Source organism: Dysidea avara, chromosome 1 (assembly GCF_963678975.1).
Source record: "Dysidea avara chromosome 1, odDysAvar1.4, whole genome shotgun sequence".
NCBI lineage: Eukaryota > Metazoa > Porifera > Demospongiae > Dictyoceratida > Dysideidae > Dysidea > Dysidea avara.
Window position 1 is genome coordinate 22,313,435 of NC_089272.1, and position 21,689 is coordinate 22,335,123.

General features: G+C 36.8%; 2 protein-coding genes across 3 annotated transcripts in view; both read right to left on the reverse strand.

The window, feature by feature from the left end:
- Nucleotides 1-3,515, reverse strand: part of LOC136259246 (uncharacterized) — a 47,502-nt gene extending 43,987 nt beyond the window's left edge. The window contains exon 1 of the mRNA XM_066052738.1: nucleotides 3,377-3,515. The gene's annotated coding sequence lies outside the window, so the exon portion shown is untranslated. The remainder of the gene's footprint in view (nucleotides 1-3,376) is intronic.
- A 4,560-nt stretch (nucleotides 3,516-8,075) lies between these two features.
- On the reverse strand, nucleotides 8,076-20,056 carry LOC136259340 (probable serine/threonine-protein kinase DDB_G0276461). Of its 2 annotated transcripts, none has more exons than XM_066052842.1 (14): nucleotides 19,976-20,056; nucleotides 19,782-19,853; nucleotides 19,639-19,712; nucleotides 19,359-19,569; nucleotides 18,827-19,141; nucleotides 18,117-18,554; nucleotides 17,818-17,845; nucleotides 16,310-16,686; nucleotides 10,198-10,290; nucleotides 8,797-8,883; nucleotides 8,666-8,740; nucleotides 8,511-8,612; nucleotides 8,275-8,436; nucleotides 8,076-8,214 (listed from the first exon to the last, which is right to left on the reverse strand). In XM_066052842.1, exons 2-14 carry the CDS (start codon nucleotides 19,846-19,848, stop codon nucleotides 8,192-8,194), a joined length of 2,052 nt encoding a protein of 683 aa, XP_065908914.1. In that variant the 5' UTR covers nucleotides 19,849-19,853; nucleotides 19,976-20,056; the 3' UTR covers nucleotides 8,076-8,191. The 2 variants fall into 2 exon arrangements, with proteins under 2 accessions (XP_065908914.1, XP_065908908.1); XM_066052836.1 differs by having other exon boundaries at nucleotides 8,797-8,886.
- Nucleotides 20,057-21,689: the final 1,633 nt, after the last annotated feature.

Sequence of the window (21,689 nt, forward strand, 5' to 3'; positions counted from 1 at the left end):
TGACATTTACTACCGTCAATAATAACAATAGCTGTAGCCAACTTTGTAGAATTGCTATTTCCTTGACTGACACATACCAGATTGAATACTGGTATTCAAATCATTTGTGGTGGGAGTGAATAATGCTCTCCTAGCAGAAATTCCTTGCAGTTACATTATAAGTGCATGTACTAAACAGATAATTACACAAATAATTCCTCCAAAAATTATAAACACACATATCTACAGTTAGAAATTGTAGGCACAAAGATCAGCCTCCTACTATACTAATATAGTAATCACAATTTCATGATTTCAGATTTCACTGCAAAATTGTACTATTATACAATGTACGTAGCAAGAGTCATTTATAATGGAGGGTCTAGTCATGTATAACTGCATATAACCACAAGCATGTCATTTAGGGAATCAGATGACTGACAAAGGTACATATAAACATACAGGTAATAATATTATGTAATCAACATAACCAGAAACCAATGAGCCAAAGTCCCATTTAATATACAGTACTTACTGAGTCCAATAACTCGTGAAGAATGGCATGTGTATTGATGCATTACTATTCCAGGCTATAGCAACATACAGTAGTTCACATAATCTGAATATTAAAGTGAATCCAGTCCACAGGCTGCATCTACCACATTTTAAGTCACCGTTGACTGATGTATATATAGTCCATGCATTTTGGGGGAAAGGGAGGTTGGAGGGGGAAGGGGTATGATTAATTCAGACTGAAAAGCTCACACTTCACTTATTTTGCGTTTCTACTAGTAGGCACAGTAAGAATCCAAATGATTGTGTCCTCACAAGGCATACATATATACAGTATACATAGTTCCATGCCATTTATATGTTAAAGCATAGCCACGAGTGCTATATGAAAAATAAAGTACAAGGCACGTGGCCGAGTACTTTATTTTTCATATAGCACGAACAAGGCTGTGCTTTAAATGATTTATGGGACTTTCTAGTCGTGTAGCTTCACTATACACTAGGACTCGTAATTAACACGCGTTGCACGAACTATTAGTGGCCTGAATGCACACAAACTAGTTTTAAAAAGTAACTCACGTGTATTTCACCATAATTTGGCATGGAAGACGTTCATTGCGTATTTTGGAAGGTTTTGCTCGCAACCCACAATCGATTCTATTGTGAGCAACATGTCAAAATATTTCCGTGATATCTCCAGGACTTGTCCGTTTACATTAACAAACGTAACAGCAACGTTACCTTCTCCCACCCATCATCGAAGCATTTAGGTATGACTATAAAAGCAATCCAGTGGTAGAACTCGTATTGGCTGGGGTGATTGATCACTCAGCGCGGCAAGGCTATCAGCCTTCACCGGCATGGGTGATTAGTTGCACTGGCCCAGTGAGCCCCGCAGGCTATCAGCCTGCACTAAGGCACATGGGCAACTGTGCTTCATTGCCCACAAAGAGTGCTTTATTGCACCGCAAAGAGTGCTTTATTGAACGAATAAAGCACTCTTTGCGGTGCAATAAAGCACTCTTTGTGGTCTGAAGCACTGTTGGCCGGCTGAGAGTGTACTTTATAAAATTTAAAGTACACTTTTTCCTTTGATCGCGAAGTTCTATAAATGACCATAAATTGAGTACATTTTAGTAGCAGTGTCTTGTTGCACACTGTCATTATGGAGGTTGGCACTTCAATTTGCAAATACATGATCACCTACCAGTGCGAACAAACCTATTACTACAAAACTTTCATTGCAACTTTAGGCTGTCATTATAAATTTGAGCATATGTCACCTATCATTGCACAATACCTATATATACAGCTACTCCTTTAGCAAATGCTATTGATTACACATTCTGGAGACTGTAGCAAACATGCAGGGATACTAATTCAACATGATAACAATTACACTTATTCTTGACAATGTGCATACTTTTGGTTTAGACAATTCAATAAAATAACTCATTGAGTACCAAATTGCAATTAATGAAATCAGTATATGCTCTGTGTTATGAGCATTACTGCAGTGCCCACAACGACTACTTTCAGTCTATAACCTGAACAGCATAATTAATCTTCATGAAACTGATTGCATACTAGTAGTTGAATATCCCACAGAAACCTCAGTGCCAAGCAAACAATTTAACAGAATTTACAGTGAAACCTTGTTGAAAGGGCCACCCTTTGGACCCACAATCAGTGGCTCTATTAGTGAGGTAGCCTTATGGGTCTTATCCGAAATTATGTCACAGACATAAAATGGCCGCTGTAGCGTGGGGATGTTTGTAAAATTTATATGGGCAACTATGGGAAGAAATTTTTTGGACAGCAATATCTCAGCCAAGAAGGAAGATATCAAACTCTAACTAGCAGGTATGGCTATAAGACATTACAATAAGTACGTAAAGAGTTGATTTCCAAAACAACGCTAGATTCCTATTCTTCCAGCTAATTTATAACCATACCTGCTGGTTAGAGCTCGATATCTTCCATCTTGGCTGAGATATTGCTGTTCAAAAATTTCTCCCCATAGTCACCCATACAAATTTTACAAACATCCCCACAAACAACAGCCATTTTTATGTCTGTGACATAATTTCGGATAAAGCTCATTAATGAAAACCTCATTAATTCAGCCATTAACAAAGTGGCCTTATTATCAAGGTTTTCAACAAATCAACACCTGTCTATAGTTGCTGTGACAGCTATATACGTATACTACAGGTTTCATCATAATGCACAGATAGGAATATTCATTACTTGAGGTATAGAATGGCTGGTAAAATCACACCAGAATACTGTAAGATGAAACCACAGAGCTTACTGTTTATCGAACACCAGCATGTATGTGTTGACGAACAACAGTACTTCACTCAATGACATGCTGATCATTGTACAGTGAAACCTCACCTAGTGGCCACCTCATTAATAAGGCCACCTTGTTATAGTGGCCAAGTCCAGAAAGTCAACCTGCACATGTATAATTGGCTGACTAGTAACAAGGTGCTAAATAGGGCATTAAATTTTGATTGCCCATATGATGGCTTTTCAAGTTGAGCAAAGAGCCTTATTACTACAGTGTAGACTATATTATAGCCGGCTGTACTAGAAGACTTGAGCACATAATTAAAGCGGAAAGTATAGCTAAATGTATTATTTTGTGAGAGCCGTTTACGTATTTCGTGAGTACCGGCTACACTGACTGCCGGATTTAGCTAATCTGAAACAGACCCGAATTGTTTAGGCAGTTATTGAAAAAGGTCAACGTGCAAACTTATGAGTGACTTAGTGATTGGTAAAATGACATAAACAAACACGGTAAAAACGACAACATGAATCCATATTAGCGGTACGGAATAGCTACAGTGTTACATTTCAGTTTCATGACACTCACCGGCAACGACGTCGTCTTTGACTGGAACTCGGATAACACGGCAACAATTAGAAAGTCACTGAGCAAGTACTGTGTGGTTACCACTACCGGTAGTTTGAAAGATAAAACGAAGCCATTGAAAATTCAGCTCATATGAGAATTAAGTCACGTATATTTCCGCGTGGGCGGATAAATATTGCGCATGTATTGAATCACAATTGAGGTCATGCTTAGCAATAAGGCCACTCAGGTAGCCACAGGTCCAGCAATTGCAAGTCCTGTTATACTATTTATTTTCATTAATAGGGCCATCTCATTTATAAGGCGGCGCGGCTGGCCAGTGCCAAATTGGTAAAAAAAAAACTAATATAACAAAGGGGCCAGCTGATCACTGCAAAAGTTGCTGCTGCTACTAAAAACTTAACTGCCAAAACTATACATATTACTTTTGAAAATAAGCTACTTAATGCTGTTACCAGTTAGCTATGCACCTATCAAAATTTTGCCCTATGCAGGTAAGGAGGGGGTATGGAGATTTGACCCAGCTGTAAGTCTATTTCCCCTACACTAGGGTGAATTATACCATTCCATCCTCCATTTGAGTACCTCAATCCGTTGTTAATTACAAGCATTGCCTAAACCCCATTACATGGGGCACATTTTCACCTTGTTATGCCCCTCTTTTTCCCGTAGATGGGGCAGAAGTTTGATAGGTGCATTATTTAACTGTTAGTGCCTTAGGCCTTAGCTACCATCTCAGTTCCCACACATCCCCTACCTCATATATTATCAACAACACTGATGTGTCACCTTTGAAATTATCTGAAGTGCCAGATGTTCATGAGGTAGTTGAGCGTATTTCTCATCTGGATAGTCATAAGGCAGTGGGGATTGATGGAATTCCAACAAAGTATGTTAAGGCCTCACCTCTCTGTATGGCTGTGCTTTTGACCAAGTTAATTAATAAGAGTATTTCATCAGCTGTCTTTGCCAATTCCAAAATCACGCAATGGTTCTTCATTGTTCAATTTTCGTCCCATTTCAGTTATACCATTTATGTCAATGACTTGCCAAATGTCATTTCTTTTTTTATCTGACATTAATATGTATGGAGATGATATGGAGATGATAATGGAGTTTCACTTCAGCCATGGTGATCTATCTGTAGTTGAAAAAACCTTTCAAGCTGATGTAGAGAATGTTGGACTTGGCTGGTTATTAATATATAGATTTAAATTAAATGTGATTAAATCATACTATGTTCTTGACTATGGTCTTGGTAGAGTTAGAAGGAAACTTTTTGCCATAAATCAATTAGTTCTACAATTGCTTTATCAAGCTTATATTCTATCAGTGTTGGATTACTGTGATACTCTATGGTTACCATCAAGTTCTTTTGGCACTCGTCATTAAAAGACTTCATTTTAAGTTTACCTCATCATTTCCTTCTTCTGATAACTTTAACTTATGATTATCTTTAACTGAAAGACATACTTTTCGTACAGTTTTGCAGGTTTTCAAGATTCTCATACCTCCTTATTTACATGCAACATTTTCGTATGCTGTGGATGTTACTGGTCGCTCTGGGAGAAATTTACACAGATTATTTGTTCTCAGTGTTAGAACTAATTCTAGAAAACAGTCTAGGGGCAGATCTAGGATTTATAAAAGGAAGGGAGGAAATAGATGCTAAAATACTGCAATTTGGAGACATTTCTGCATAAAATGCATATTTCTGCCTGTAGATATTTTATATACTGCTTATAAATATATATGGTTCTCTGCAGCATTTACTAATGGAAAATAGGTTCAGGCAACCAAGCACATGATGCACCTTCTCACAATAGCATGCATGATAAATTAATAATGTTGAAACTGGAAAATTTTGAAATTTGAATGATACGAGATTGAATCTGAGAGCATTTTCTATGGAAATTGTTTACCTGAATTAAATATACCAGTACTGGTAATAACTACGCAAGTAAATGAACAAGCCTTTTAAACAAACCAATGCACTATAGGCACAGGAAGATTTAGAAAGATTCCATAACAGAACCACATTTTATGCTTACATTGAATGCTCTATTAGAGTAGTTAGATGATTGTTCTATTAGAGTATCTCGATCTTGTACACCTCTAATGCTGATCCGAGTCCTTGTTGCATAACCTTTAGCATAAATCCACTAATAATGCCTTTGAAATATGTTTATAAGGTGGGTTTATGAGTATTTGTATTATTAGTGATCATGCATAATATGCTAAGACAAAATTTTATTATAATCCTCAACATATTGATCAAGTAAAGCCTAAAAGTGAAGGGGGGGGGGGGGGGGGGGGGGGGGGCTTCTGCCCTCAAATCCCACCCCCTAGATCCGCCCCTGAGGGGCACGGCCATATGGAACAACTTACCTAAAGCACTGTACAATGTTGAAACTGACATTGTAATTTTGTTGTGTATATACGTAAGTATAGGTACTTTTATTGTATTGTTTATTGTACTCTCAGGGCATAGTTGAAAAACAGCCTTTTTGACTGATGCTATTATTTTTCCCTGATTAAATAACATTAAAATAATAATAATTATTATTAGGTTATGACAATTAATCACACTTGCAGCTGGTTGATGTATGTTTTTTTAAGAAAGACAAACAAAGAAATCGGTGTCCCATTTTGCATGCATACAACAGTGAGAACACACTAATCAGGGAAGTTCTGTCATCTAAGGGCCACCAATGACAGCAAGCTTACCTGGAATGATCATAATCATTCAAAGAATTGTTAGTAAAGCAATGCCTTTCAGTGTGCAGAAATCTGTGCCACTGCTTGAGTGGTGTTAAGTGCAATTGTTGCAAAAGTATGGTTAGACCTATGCATCTGGGATCAATTAATATTAAAGCCATCCATCCAAAAGAGAGCTGCCAGATTCGGTACTCTAGTCTTCCAAATAAATTATGTTGACCACACTTGATTTGCCTACACTACAACAAAGAAGAGTCAGAGTTAAACTCATAATGGTGTATATAAGATAATAAATGATCATGTTGATATCCCTAAAGAATTCCGGCTTTATTCCTTGTAAAGTTTGATTAAGGAATTGATTGTGCTATCAGCAACTAATCATGAACATTGACTCACATAAATTTTCCTTTCTACCCCTCTGTAATTAAACCCCTCTATGTAGTTAGCTAATTATCCCTCCTTAGATCAGTTAGCAATGACTCAAGTAATTATATCTGTGCATCATATATGTGATTTGTACACAGTATAACCAAGAGTTCATAATATAAAGTAGTAAGAGAGAGCTAGTGTCCAACAGGAATACATTCCAGCAAATACACTGAGTAAGATAGAATATCAACATCTTGGTTTGTACAAAGGTTTCACCATCTCAACACATGCCTTCCACCAGTAAATGTGTCAATTGGATCAAAGCTTTCAAAAGTCTAATTTTACACAGTTTGTATTGGCAGTTTGACACTCTTCCTTAATATTGTATATTATAAAGTCTTGGTATAACAAATAATATTCTGTTTCACACATCTGACAGGTCACAGCCGTGCATGTTATGACAACCTCAAAATAAAGTGATGTAAATCAGGTGATCTCTTAAAAGAAAGTGGCTGGTGTGGCTGTAAGTAGCAAAGGGAATGGAAATGGAGCTTTTTCACTTGATTTCAGAAGGTCTAAATTTTAGCACCTGCACCTAGTACCTGTTAAAATTGGGATACTTTAATAGAGCAGTCATAAAAGTCAGTTGCAGCTGAAATGATTTACTATAATTTTTGTTTATTTTTTGAATTGAAATCTGCCAGACCCCACAAGTAGACAGTTTCTCCAGAAGATTTGCTACAGAATATGAGCTGTTACCACCAGAGATTGCCTCAGATATGATTACTACTATACCACAAAATTTAACCAGTTTGTGATAAAGATGTCAGTACATTAATTTTAATAATTTTGGACCCTACAGAGCAATTTTATAGTTGCTCAACGTTTTGATCATTTTGACATCTTATTCTTTATCACAACTACTAGGGCTGGATGCACTGGTTGAATTTTGTGATATAATGGATGAATTAGTACATAGACCTGGCCCCTACTCTAAACTGAGCTCTTCTGTAACTACTCACCCATCTTACTTCAGAGCTTATAACCATGGTCTTACTGCAAACTGTGAAACTAATAATGAACCACAACACTACTGGAAGGCTAATACTATATTAAGGAATATGAGATTATATCTGCATGGTTGTCCAAACAATAATGCAACAGGTACAAGATAATATTGGTGGAGTGAACCCACTATACTTTTTAAGTGACTAAAGCTACTATTTGTACATTATAGTGTTAGAGGAGCTACAGTAGATAGTACTTTTGTGCATTATACAAACAGTGAGATAGCTCTAAATTACAGGGAGATCAAATGACATACTGAAATTGTACTTTGATCTGATAACCTTCACTGATATGCAGCCGCGGTTGCAGTACAAAGAAGTGAAGCAGAAACTACATCACATATGCTGATATACTCAATGTAAAGGCAGCTGACCTCTCTCAGGAAACAGGCAGCATGATATGATCACCAGAACTACGTATGAGCATTGTTTGTTGGAATTAATCCTCAACATGGACTTGGATATTTTTGCATATAATTTATTCCACTGAAGCACTGTAATAGTGAATCATATAATTTATTCCACTGAAGCACTACAATAGTGAATCATATATTTATGTTTATGCCAAAATAAAATGCACATGTATGTGAATTAAAAATACATATTTTATAGGAAGCACAGAAGTTTTTCTGTTGAAAATCATATGCTATAACTCCATGTTTTAAAACACCGTTGACTGACCACCTATTAAATAGAAAGAAAGTACTTGTAGTTTATGCATCTACATATACAGTAGTAATATACCATCAAAAGCATCTGCCACAATATCATAATCATGAAAAGAAGTGGATGACTTAATTTCAAATTTCTTTGGTACAGTGTACATATCACCAGTCAGTGGTCCAGGACTGTGTTGAACTTTATATGGACTTGGCTGTTGTGTTACCACTCTATTTGACTGTGAATCTGTTGTATTGAAACAACAATGTTTGTATACACTGTACATGAACCTGCAAATATGCAATTAAAGTATCACTTACCAGGTTGAGAAGTTTGTCCCACTACCGGCACTTTTGGCAGTAAAGTGTCATATTGATTCTTTCTGAGGGCAGAAAGAGTGCTGTTGGTAGGGTAATCATATTCTGCATAATAATACTGAATATAAGAAATCATAAATAGCATTAAAATTACGTACGAAATCCTGAAGCCACTCGATCATATACATTAAAAGGCTTTGGACTCAGATGATCATATGTGGTGTTAGTATTATCTGCAAAACACAATGACACTGCTTCTTATAGCAAGTCAAATTATATATGTACATACCTTCACTATTTAGAGAATGGTTTACATCTGGTGGTACTTCATACTCATGGGTAGACTTTGTTTTAGCTTCATTAAGCTCAACGTCATCTGCCATATAAATAGTAGACATACAGTACATTGTACAATTATTTACAGTGTGAAGTAAAGGTTGGAAAAATGATATACTAACAGTGCATTTTAAATTGGTTTGTTGCATCTATTTTCAAACAGCAATACCATCAATCTGTACTGTTACAGTGGTTACCAGGCCTACGTGGTATTTGAGACTAGAGATTGTCTCTTTGTAAAGCGAAACAGAACTGTGCTTTCAGTCAGGTTTGAACTGGGTCAGTAGAATGATCCACTGATTTGGATAGAAATCTGGGTCAGATCTGGACGTGACTCAGTTTAGTAAACTCTGAGGCATAAAGTATGCCAAGAGTAAGATTTGGGCATTCCACTAGCATGTTTATAGTACAGGTATGTTTTATTATTAACATTCAGTAAGTGAACGTGGTTCTATGCTAGTCTACACTCTACAGAGAGAAAAACATATTTACTATAAATGGGATTTGTGCATACGTACCTACAAACTTCCAACACACTTTACTGATAAATTAGTGTGGCTCCACACATGTCTACAAACAGTATCACAGATTCCTGATAAGTGGGCATGGGTCACTATAGAAGCTGGGTTGCTCGCTTGCTCCAGAACTAAACTATGAGGTATTAATCAGATATGGGTCAAGTATTTAGGTCAAGGGCTCAAAGCACTTTTCAAGAACCTGTAAAAGTGCTTAATACTGCAATTAAATAAATGCTTCAAATACAAAGTGAAACACAATAAAAGTGCTTGAGATGATTACTTATTTACTTAAAATATACTGTCTAAAGATGGGACATATTGACAGATTGTTCCATCCAAACAATCTGGTAAGTCAAAGTGATTAACTACAGAAGACACGTACTTCTTCTCTGCCATTCTGTCTTCAGCACAATGGAAAATGGTTGTTTCCCTTAATAATTCAGCCTTATATAATGCAAGAACCCATAGCAACAAATGAGTAAAATGCTGTGTCTGCTAGGCTGTGTGTGATAGCACCTTTTCGCTGTTACATGAGAAGCTCATTGAATCAAAGACTTTAGATAAGAGCAGGCAGCTTTTGTGCTTTAATAGTGCTTATAAGCACTTTTAAATATAAGTAATTAAGTATACCTGGTCCAGCACATACTAAAATGCTGCACAGTAACAAATACTTGTAAGCACTTCAAAACATGTGCTTAAAGTGCTTATAATGCTTAAGGCTTGACCCATGTCTGGTATTAATACAAGTCAAACTAATTAATTCATTTTACACATAAGTCAGAGCTGGATGTTCTATAAAGCGGTCAGTCAGATGAAACAAAATGTGACCATTGTACCTAATTCAGGTGGAACTGCATAATTGTCATCAGTAGGAGGTTGGCTCAATCTTTCATATGTTCCTGATGATGGTGCAGGAGGATTGTCGATTTCTGAAACAGTACAAGTAGACATTCCATACATGTAATTTAATATAATAATCTTCAATATCTTAGTAGAGACCTATATATAAGCCTGTAATGCAGTGTATATATACACAGTGTTAGGCAAGTCACTTGGTCAATGTAATAATATTACTCCTCTTTCAACATAATAAGTTGCAGTTAGTTACTAGTCCAAATGAAAGTAAAGTTGCTTTTCATTATAGCCAACTATTCAGCTATAGTAAAGTTTCTTTGTGGGACTGCTGGTACAGTACTTCCACTTGCAGTATAGGCTGATTTCTTTTTACTTTTACATGTACCTCAGCTTTATGGTTCAGCCATACCTATAAATGACTAGGCTGCACTCACATCTACCTATGATTATAGTTAATATTAGTAACTTACATAATAATAATAATACTTTTCTACTAGTAATGGATTAGAGCTTCTTCCTACGTTATATTTATGTCTTATATTACTTAGAATACCCCTAAGTATAACATAAGGCATTGCTAAAATTACTTTAGTAATGTGTATTTCTCAATACTGTGTATATTATATATATGTGACCGGATTTGACAAAACCAGGCTTCCACACACATCCAATTCTTCGACTTTAATTGCTAGTAACTTGACAACGCAGTATGCTATTTCCCTACAATTTTCACACAATGCTTTCATTGCTTTATGTAATAACAAGTCCAAATTGGAAACTGATAGCTCACTTTCATACTGAATTATGGTCCTTCAAAGTCGTAAATTTGGATGTGTGTGGAAGCCTGGTTTTGTAAAATCCGGTCACATATATGTATATATATCAGTGTTGAAACCGGGTCACTACTGCTGACCCGGATGACCCACTGACCCAGATTTGACCCGGATTAATTAAAGCCGAGGCGTGCGATAAGAGCTATGTTTCGGCTAGTCTCGAGCGAGCAAGACTATGTTTTGAGCGTTCGATTCGTGTTGAGTAAACAGGGGCGGATCCAGGCTTTTAGAATTGCAACTTCAGCCTAGCTGTAGGTTGAAGACCAAAAAAAAAAGGTCATCACCTACTAACAATAGCTACCCCTCACCATAGATAGAGTCCGCAACGCGAAAAATCGATATCCTCCAATCAACTACCTAACCATTGTCATGTGTTAGGCTAAGTGTAACTTGAATAACACTAGCGTGGCAGCCAAGTTTGTCACTTTCTTCTGGTAAAAAACGTTACAAATGTCTTAAAATCACGTGATTTTTCGTTGCAGCAGTTCGTAGGGCTCTTCGTATGCCACGATATTCACTCTTAACATTGTTCAAGTAGTCTACCATCAACTCAAAGTATTGGTGATTTGATTTTATTGGTCAGTTTCTGGTGGCAGCACGATATGTGCAGCTTTTTGGCGACAGACAAAATGTTTCTTGCTCTGGAGCACAGGACAAGCAGAGCAGCAACTGCGCCGTGGGTCAGCAATGACCAGTACTAGGTAAAGTACCTGCATGCGGAGTATGGTTATAATTGAAGCTTGTTAGCCATCTGGCTGAGCCATCTGGCTGAGCCATCTGGCTGAGCCATCTATATGCTGAAATTCGGTCAAAATGCCGGATGCGATTTTTGCAAACAAATACCAGAATGGTTGATACATCAGTGAGACAGTCTCCAACAGCAAGGATACGAAGCTTATAAACACCTAACAATACGGCTATCTCGCCCAGTAAACACATAGAGCAATCCAATACATGAAATAGGCACTCACGTGATCGATATTCAGATCTCGAAAAATACAACCATAATCTATTCCAATTACCTTAAAATCACTTGGAATCAAGTGGCAATCAGTTTGTGTGCATTAGGTTCAGCATCTTGATTAGCCCAGCAGTCTGAGACTCTCCCTATGATGCCATCACAGCATAAAACACACCTGCACTGGCCCAGACCACGCCTGAGTGAACAATTAACGCAAATATTTACAAAAGGAGCACACTGCATGATGCCTATTCACAAATGAAAGCGATTTCATGGGTATATCCTCGATTTGAATTTCGATCACGTGAGTGCCTATTTCATGCTCTATGCATTTACTGGGCGAGATAGCCGCATTGTTAGGTGTTTATAAGCTTCATATCCTTGCTGTTGGAGACTGTCTCACTGATGTATCAACCATTCTGGTATTTGTTTGCAAAAATTGCATCATTTTGGCCGAATTTCAGCATTCTTCATTCCTGCCTTGGTAGGATTATGCAGTGCAGTCTTTTCGACACTTTTTGGAGACAGGCATCTTTGCCATTTCGATTAGGAGGCCTGGGGTTACGTGAATCTGCTTTTTCTGCTTCACCTGCATTTTTGGGTTCATGTAACAGTGTTCGTGAATTAGCCTCCACCCTTCTTTCTGTTGATATTAATCAGCTCAGTTTCCCTAATGAAGAGGATGCTGCTACCTTACTTTCTGAATCGGGTATTTCCAGTGGTCATTTGCTTTTCTCAGCCTCTCAGAAGGACTAGAGATGTGCGATGACTAATTTAGACATATCTCAATATTTCCTTTGAACTTATCTCGATTATCTAACATATCTCGATAACTGAAACAATTATTTATTTTAGTAAACTACCAATATTGTAACCAGTAAAGTGAGAAAATTGCAATTTTAAGATTATAAAAAAGTGAAAAATGTTAGTCTTAACGCTGTTCCCAAGTGGTAGGAGAGTTGGAGCCCCCAGGAGGTGCCTACATCATCAGGTATAAAAATAATTTACGGAAGTTTACTATTATCTAGATTAATAAACCTATAATCCTTATCTTGATAAGTCTTATGATATCTCGATAATCGAATATATCTAGATAATCGCACACCTCTAAGAAGGACCTGCAAGCTACATTAGACAAACATTTATTTGATGACTTATTTGCATCCTTTGGCATTTGCGATCAAGCTCGTTTGACTGCTTTGTCACACCCTTCTGGCACAAGTAGTGGATGGCTCAAAGCTATTCCTCGAGTCAGTCTGGGTTTGGCTATCTCTGGACCTGAATTTGTTATTGGATTACGTATATGGTTGGGTGTTTCTTTGTTTCCGTTCTCTCCTTTGTGTACCTGTCTTTCTACCATCGATAACTATGGTGACCATCTGTTAGGTTGCTCTCAAGGCCCAATGAGAATACGTCGACATGATGCTCTGGTAAACATCATTTATAATGCCCTTTCACAGGATCACCCTGGAGTTCGTAAGGAACAGAGAGCTTCTTATGATGATGGGTTGCGCCCTGGCGATGTTTTTCATCCTGACTTCCAGCATGGTCATCCAGCTTACTTCGATGTCTCCATATGCTGCACCACTCAGCCTGCTTTTATCTCCTCCTGTGCTTCATGTGCTGGGGTGGCTGCTGCTGCTGGAGAGGTTGCCAAGGATGAGAAGCATTTGGCAGCTGTGGAGAAGGTGGGGTCAGATTTCATTCCATTAGTTGTGGAAACATTTGGAGTTTGGACACCTTTTGCTCTAAAAGCTTTACAGAGTATAGCTGACCGTACCACTCCTCGCAGCGGTGTCCCTCAGAAAGTTGCTAGAAAGAACTTGCTACAACAACTGTCTGTGCAACTGTGGTCCAACAATGCTAAGATGATCTTGAGGTACTGGGCCCTTCAGGGCTCGGATAATGATGACAATCCCCTTTTCCCCTAGTAATAGTTTTCCCCTGTAGCTAGCTGTAGTTTATGTAGTTGTAATAGTTGTTTGTAATTGTAATAAGCTATTGTTAAGATTTTTTTTTAAATTAATAGTGAAAAAAAATAAAAATTTTCAGCATATAGATGGTTCAGCCAGATGGCTAACAAGCTTCAATTATAACCATACTCCGCATGCAGGTACTTTACCTAGTACTGGTCATTGCTGACCCACGGCGCAGTTGCTGCTCTGCTTGTCCTGTGCTCCAGAAGAATAAACATTTGTCTGTCGCCAAAAAGCTGCACATATCGTGCTGCTACCGGAAACTGACCAATAAAATCAAACCACCAATACTTTGAGTTGATGGTAGACTACTTGAAAAATGTTGAGAGTGAATATCATAGCTACGAAGAACCCTACGAACTGCTGCAACGAAAAATCACGTGATTTTAAGACATTTGTAACATTTTTTACCAGAAGAAAGTGACAAACTTGGCTGCCACGCTAGTGTTATTCAAGTTACACTTAGCCTAACACATGACAATATAGTTAGGTAGTTGATTGGAGGATATCGATTTTTCGCGTTGCGGACACTACCATAGATACCCTCAGTTTCGTGCTACATACTGCACTTACTAATAAATGGGCGTGGCTGAGCATATGTTTGTAACGCGATAAGTGGGCGTGGCTCACGAAAGAGCTACGCGATAGCGTTTATAAGTTTCCACGTCGTCAAACGAACAATTTCATTTCTCACGTGATCCAATCCGGGTCAGACCCGGATGACCCGGAGAAAATGTGACCCGGATGACCCGACCTGGTTGCAACGCTGATATATATACACACAATGGTATTTATAGTCAGTGATTCCAAAAGCACCAGCTCTGTAGAGTCTAGCATCAAAACATATGTATATTCAAAGTCTGTATGACCGCTTGACATGTTGAATTTTAAATAGCGCAGCTGACGGGCAAAACTATGTGCTGAACTGGCTATCCGAATCACTCGTGGGCATGTTTGTGTGCTTGTACATGCATTATGCATGTACCATCCTTCTGCTCTACTTCCATCCTCATACTGTATCAGTTTTGTGTATACTGTATAGTGTATGTACACAGGCCTGCCAACTCTCACGGGTTTACCGTGAGTCTCACGGTTTCACTACCCTGCTCAAGGGCAGTAGATCGAATCTCACGGTTTTTGAGGCCTGCTAACTCTCACGGTTTCACTAACCTTCGTTGGATAGAATCTCACGGTTTGTAGCGCGAATGTCACGGATTTCAAATTTAAAAAGTCGAGACCTTTTTTGGTCTCAGCATAGCATCTACCAGTTTTTTTTTACTACACACTGCAATACTACAATAAGGGTACAGAAATCTCAAGATTTTTTACGTTCCAGGTTGGCAGGCCTGTGTACATATACATATGTACAAGCATATGGGGTTTATCTGTTAAAAGTATAGGTAATTACGTGAAAGGAAAGAGTCCAGGGATGACACAGCTACCAAGAATAGATACCATACTTGGTTAAATGCAGCACTTTTAATAATAGCCACACTTGCGTGGTGCCACAATTGAATATGGAAGGTAAAGCCTTAAATGTCGTTTTCAAGCATCAAGTAGTGGTTGAGTTTGAATAGTGGATGCATTGATTTTTGAACCAAGGAAATAAACACTGTGACACTTAACCATGTAAATACAGTAAACGCAGGAAATATTGCAAAGTCAAAGATGCCTGGTGACCATGCAAGCATGTCATTATACACAGGTCCACCAGTAAAGAATTTGTGTATATGCTACTGATTATGCATCCAGATAGTCACTGTGTACAGGTAGCCAAAAAGTCTCATTGTTTGCAGGATGTGTAGACACCCTCCCTGCCTGCCCATATAAACATTTAACTCATGATATTGCTAGAAACAATGAAATTAGTCATGATTGCTTTACTTCTTACAAACACATAAACTGGGTGTGTGATTACAGTCAACAGTGCTTACAGTCTGTAACAGTTTTCAATTAATATACACCTCTCATTAACATAGTAGTAAAGTTAAGGAAAACCACATGAAATAGTTTTATAGTTATGTCTTCTTTGTTGTCAAACAGGCACACCTTACTAGAAAATGGAATCATATGTGTACACATGTTGTTGCTGACTGGTCCCATAGTGGAGTGCACACATTGTCTATATTCTTTAGTGCATAGGTACAGCACTACTAACTATGACAATAGTTGTCATACTTGTAAGACAATAAACTCTACTTATAAATATGTATATCAATGCTTAGACTGGTTATCACATTATATACATATTAACTGTATCACTAAATTAAATAAAAGTAATTAATAAGACTGGTTATCTAATTAAATGCGCATTACCACTCACTTAATCTTTGTTCTTTGCCACTATGTACGAGGTTGTTGTATTGAGTTGAAGTGGTGGCATCATTTGTTGGTTCCTCAATTTCATCATAATCAAAATCATCCAATAACTCATCATCTAATGCACTGAAAGAGGAATCACGATTCTGTATGTGGTTATTTACATCAGAGTTTCTATTGGAAGAACCCTGAGAAATAGGACTTGATTCTTTCGCTTGGTATGACTTTTCTAGGTGATCATATGATGGCAGTTGGTCAACACTACTGCTAGCAGTGATGGAGGATTGGTTATTGGATCTGACTTCACTACATGAGTCCGCATGACCCCCAAATAGTGCCTGCGTCGAATTTTGAAATGTAAAACTTGCACAATCAGTCCCACTACAAATGAAAGACAAACTTGCTTCAGAAGCAGTTTGGGCTGGGCATGCACAAAAAGAACACAGTTTGTACTATTCATATTGCATAATGCATTATGATACATGCAAGTACACGTACAATAATAGTGATACATAGCCTGTAATTTTTATGTATACATGTAGACACATGTATACATAAAAATTACAGGCGACACATGTATACATAAAAATTACAGGCTATGTATCACTATTATTATTCCCTGTATCGTACAACTTTTATAGCAATAGAAGATGGAGCACAGATAAAATCAAACAATGTTAACTAGTGGTACATTAATAACATTTGGAATCAAGGGGGGTTGATCGGTGCAAGGAGACTGTAGTATAATATGTTAATACAACATCTCATCTCCCACTTGGAAGCAGTAACAGCAATTTTAAATGTTTTTTTTTACACCATTATTAGTATTGGTAAGTAATTCCTTGTGATTAACATGCTCAAGGAGCATGCACATGTGTTGCAGACTGCAATCTTCTTGAAAATTGGTCGCACAATTCATAGCAACAGTTGCTAGGCAAAAAAAGTTAAACCTGACTTAGTTACATGCTTTTTGCAACCATTGCTATGGTGTCAAACTCATTTTAGAATTAGTTGTGGTTGCCTAGCAACGGATGCTAGGCAACAATGTTGTTGTTGTTAAGTAACATGTATTGGTTACTATGGTAGTAGTAGTTGTCAAGTCGGACATGCCTAACTGGTAAAACTACTAAACACTATCAAAAATTTTTAGTTAATCAGATGTGTATATCAAATGTACAAGTGATATACTAATTCTATTGGCTAGTTTGCTGTAGTATATCAAAAATATACCACAAGCTGCTATTGGAGATTTTGTACAGGACACGATATTGATGTATTATATATACTTTTAAGAGAGTATTTTTATACTATAAACAGGAAGTATATTCACCAATAAAAGCAGCTGTTCAGTGAGAGTGAAAATATTACTGTATACTACTTATGTGTGTATATGTAATCTATGTGTGTGTATGCATGCATGTGTGTGTACATGTGTGTGCGTGTATTAATGGTTGTAAACGCATCTGTTATGTTTGATAACAAATTATAGATAGACACAGGCCACTATCTCACCTTTCCACTCCATGTTGTTTAGATTTATCTACAGTAGCAAAAAATGAACAATAAATGTAATGTTCAATCATGTGCAGTGTGTACATTCATGGACAGGTTATGCAGGATATGTACTAAACCATACAATAATTGGAAAACTTTCACAGCCTACACAGAAGTCACTGATGATATTCTATTTTGATCAATCCTTTACTATTTGTAAACAGTCCCAGAAAACATGGACATGTGATGGGTAAACAATTTCATCAGGTGTGAATAGAAAACAACTATGTAGCAAAACATGCTAATTACATACATACCATTCTTAGAAGATCTTTTCATTCTACAGCAAACTATTAGCAATATAGTGACCACAATTATCATAATTAAAATAACAGCACCAACACTGGCAATAGCCGGTACTGGAAGTGACTCTATCGTGTCAAGAATACTTTCGTCATCACCTTCACCCATTGTAGAGTTAGAAAAATCTTCATTCATAGGGCTTGGTGATGGAGTATGAATGTTAGGACTATCAGTAACAGGACTGATATCATCCTTGCTCGTGTCGTTAGCTATTGGATTGCTGATATCATCATTAGGAATAGTGCTATTGGTCATTGTACTATTATCAACATTTGTGTTGTCAGGGTTGCTTGAGTTGCCCCCTATGTTACTATCACCATTAGGAACGTTGATATTGGTTGTGGTAATGTTGGTTTCGCTAGTTGGTCGCTCACAGGAGAAATTATTGGGGTCTACAAAATTCAGAGTTACTTATAATACAATATACAAAACTATAACATTTCTCTCTTAATTTTACAGAATGCAATATATATATACAATACTAAGAGTTCATAAACTCTAGATTTTACTGTCTGAACAAAATGCTATGGTTGTGCTCATATAAACTCAGTTTCATAGTCACAGCATTAACTATATTGCATTTAAAGCAACAAAAGAATCACATTTAGTACAGTATGTACGTACTTGAAATGTACGTACATCCAGATACACCATATAAACATACCACTAGTTGCAAATGATCCTGTAATACTAAGCACATTTTCTTCCCTCATCAGTGGCATATCAATATCAGCCATCACACTAGCTGTATATAAATAGCTTGTAGGAAGCAAATTTTGAAATTCGACTGAACATTGCCTTGGTCTGTACTCAAAAGACCCATCAACAGTGCAAGACAAGGTGGTTTGTTCTCCACATCCAGAAAGTGAAATGCTACAACCAGTTATGAAGTCTGTCTGGCATGCCAAACTGCAAGTAACAATTATACTTGAATTATCTCCAGACAGTGCAGTATCTACATCTGATATGTAGCCAAATGCTGTAAAAAAAGATTGTGTACATGTCATACTGTAGGGAAAATAATTCATGTATGCAATAGAGATAATTGCATTACAATAGCATATAAAAGCAAAGGATCTACTCTAATAAGCTGAGGCTATCTTGTAGACAAAATGTTATCATTATACATACAAACAAACTGGGTTAAGCACACAATGTGTAAGGTTAATTACTGCACTATACACTCTATCACATACTAGCAATAGCAGACCCAATCACATTTTGAGGAAGACTGTTATCAGTACAATTATCTGTAGTAGCAACTTCTACAGTTTGGTCTGCTGTGTCATCAAATAGGTCAATGCCAGTTATGTTGTTCTCATCAAAACATGATATTACTTTAAGCACATTGCCTCCTACAGCCTGATAGCGAATGGATATTTGTTGACGTGAAAGATCCACATTTTCCTGAATCAGAAAAACACAACATTTCCAATGGTTGACCAATATATGATACAACAGTTACAAACTACGTACATTGTTCCAAATGATATTTAAAAAAGCTTCTTCTGAGGAACTGTATGAAATACATGACTCTACTTGGTTTGGACCTATAAATAATTAAGAAAGTAAAGTATATATAGTTAGTTAAGCTGCTAATATAATTTTATATAACTTACTTTGGCTCACTGATACATTTAAGAGTGCTGCAACAAAACTGATCCACAATAATAAAATCATCTTCATGATAGCTAGTTGGTATGGAAAAAGCAGCAAGCTATCAACTAACTACTAGATTTTATTTCATTAAATAAATAATACATACATAACATACAAACATAGATTACTACTTAATTATTCAGAATCTACCTACAGTCAATTCACTGCTACCACTGTACAAAAATTTCAGTTTGTGCACCAGCTAACCAAGTACAAGGACATTATAGCAACAGTAACCTGAGAAAGCCAAATAAATGTAACATTTGTATGGATTCATTTACACATAATTGAAGCACTTGTTAGTCTACAATAGTTCCACCCTAAACTGTAGCCTTAAAAATGCAGAAACCATGCAGCAAGTGATTTGCGCATCCTTTATATCGCAATAATCAGGCAATAATTCTTTGCTGTATATATACGTATAACAAACTTATAACTCTTAATAGTTTATGAACATTTCTTTATCAGAGTCAAAACACACAATTCTCTTATGTAAATTCTTTTATGAGATTTACACAAGTTGTGTTTAAGTATAATTTTCACTATTGTTACACGCCCTTAAAGAGTACACCCACCAACTAGCTAATATGAGCAGTACAGTGTTTTTCATGTACGTATAAATGTAACTCAGTAATAACCATGAAGTGCAAATGTGCACACGTAAAGAGGAAAAATTAGTCTGAAGTTTTAGTTCTGATCCAAATGCATCCATCTAACTACCTTTGGGCTTGGCCATAATAGAATGTTAATAGAAGTATATAATGGCTTTAGAGTCTGCATCAGCTATTGAAATCATGACAATTAAAATGCAGCATACTGTACATGCAATCACGATTTATGGTTTAAAGATTTTATAAAAACTTGTTAAAAATAATACAAGGCTTGCATACATACAATTACACACGAGATCACATAAGCTTTAGTATAATTCTTTCTATGACTCCTGTTTGCACTGCCATTTTCCCTACCACATTTATAATTTTTGCAATATTTGTGGCTAAATGTACTTAGCTACAGCAGACAAAGGAAGCTGTATTTTGAGTCTCTGATTCAACCATCTATAGTAAAAATATAATAACCTGTGCTTACATTTCTAATTGGTTAACCACTTACAAATTTATACTGTATGTATTATGATAATTATCTTGATACACATGCATTTAAGCTACATACATAATGTATGTGTACAAGATTCAAGTCCTTAGCAAGTCCATGTTGTACCTACTTTAATTTTATGGGATCTGTACACACACATTATAAGACATTCAAGAACAAGTATGTGTGTATGACAAGGTTTGTTTGTATGTATACATTATGTATACACTTAAGTACTTCACATGGAACTATGTCTAGAAATGTGCAAAAGAATGCTGTGCTGGGTGTGCACCTCCTACTGCAGATCAAGCATTAGGTGGTATTACATTGAAATTTACAAGCAGACTTACAATAATTATATTGATTGTCATTTATTGACACATGGGCTTTCCACCTGGTCTTCTTCTACAGTACCAGGTGCATGATTATCGCACCCAGAATAAGAATAATTGTGCTACCATACAAAATTATTTGGGCTAATAGCACATATTTTGCATGTATTCCTTGCTTACACTGTATCATGCACAATAGAGATCGCCTATGTTTTGGCAAAATCCTACACCTAAACACCACCTTAGGAAGGTCCCCCAACCACACAAGGAACCTTAGAAGAAGTTAATTTGGAAGACGCATAGGCCCACTGGAAAATATGAAGTCAAAAAGAACTAATTAAAGTACATTTAAAAAAACTGAAATATACCATTTTGTTCATCTTTTTTTTTTCCACAAGAGACTTTTTGGGGATATAAACTACATAACTTTCCTTCCTATGT

What these genes read in the sequence shown, in the direction of transcription:
- LOC136259340 (XM_066052836.1), bottom strand. Translation starts at nt 19,848, where the DNA reads ATGAAGATGATTTTATTATTGTGGATCAGTTTTGTTGCAGCACTCTTA. An exon ending in TGGCAAAGAACAAAGATTAA is followed by an intron (nt 10,291 to 16,309) that starts GTGAGTGGTAAT and finishes GTACTGTTTCAG; the next exon opens with AAATCGACAATCCTCCTGCA. An exon ending in TGCAGTTCCACCTGAATTAG is followed by an intron (nt 8,887 to 10,197) that starts GTACAATGGTCA and finishes CTATTTATATGG; the next exon opens with CAGATGACGTTGAGCTTAAT.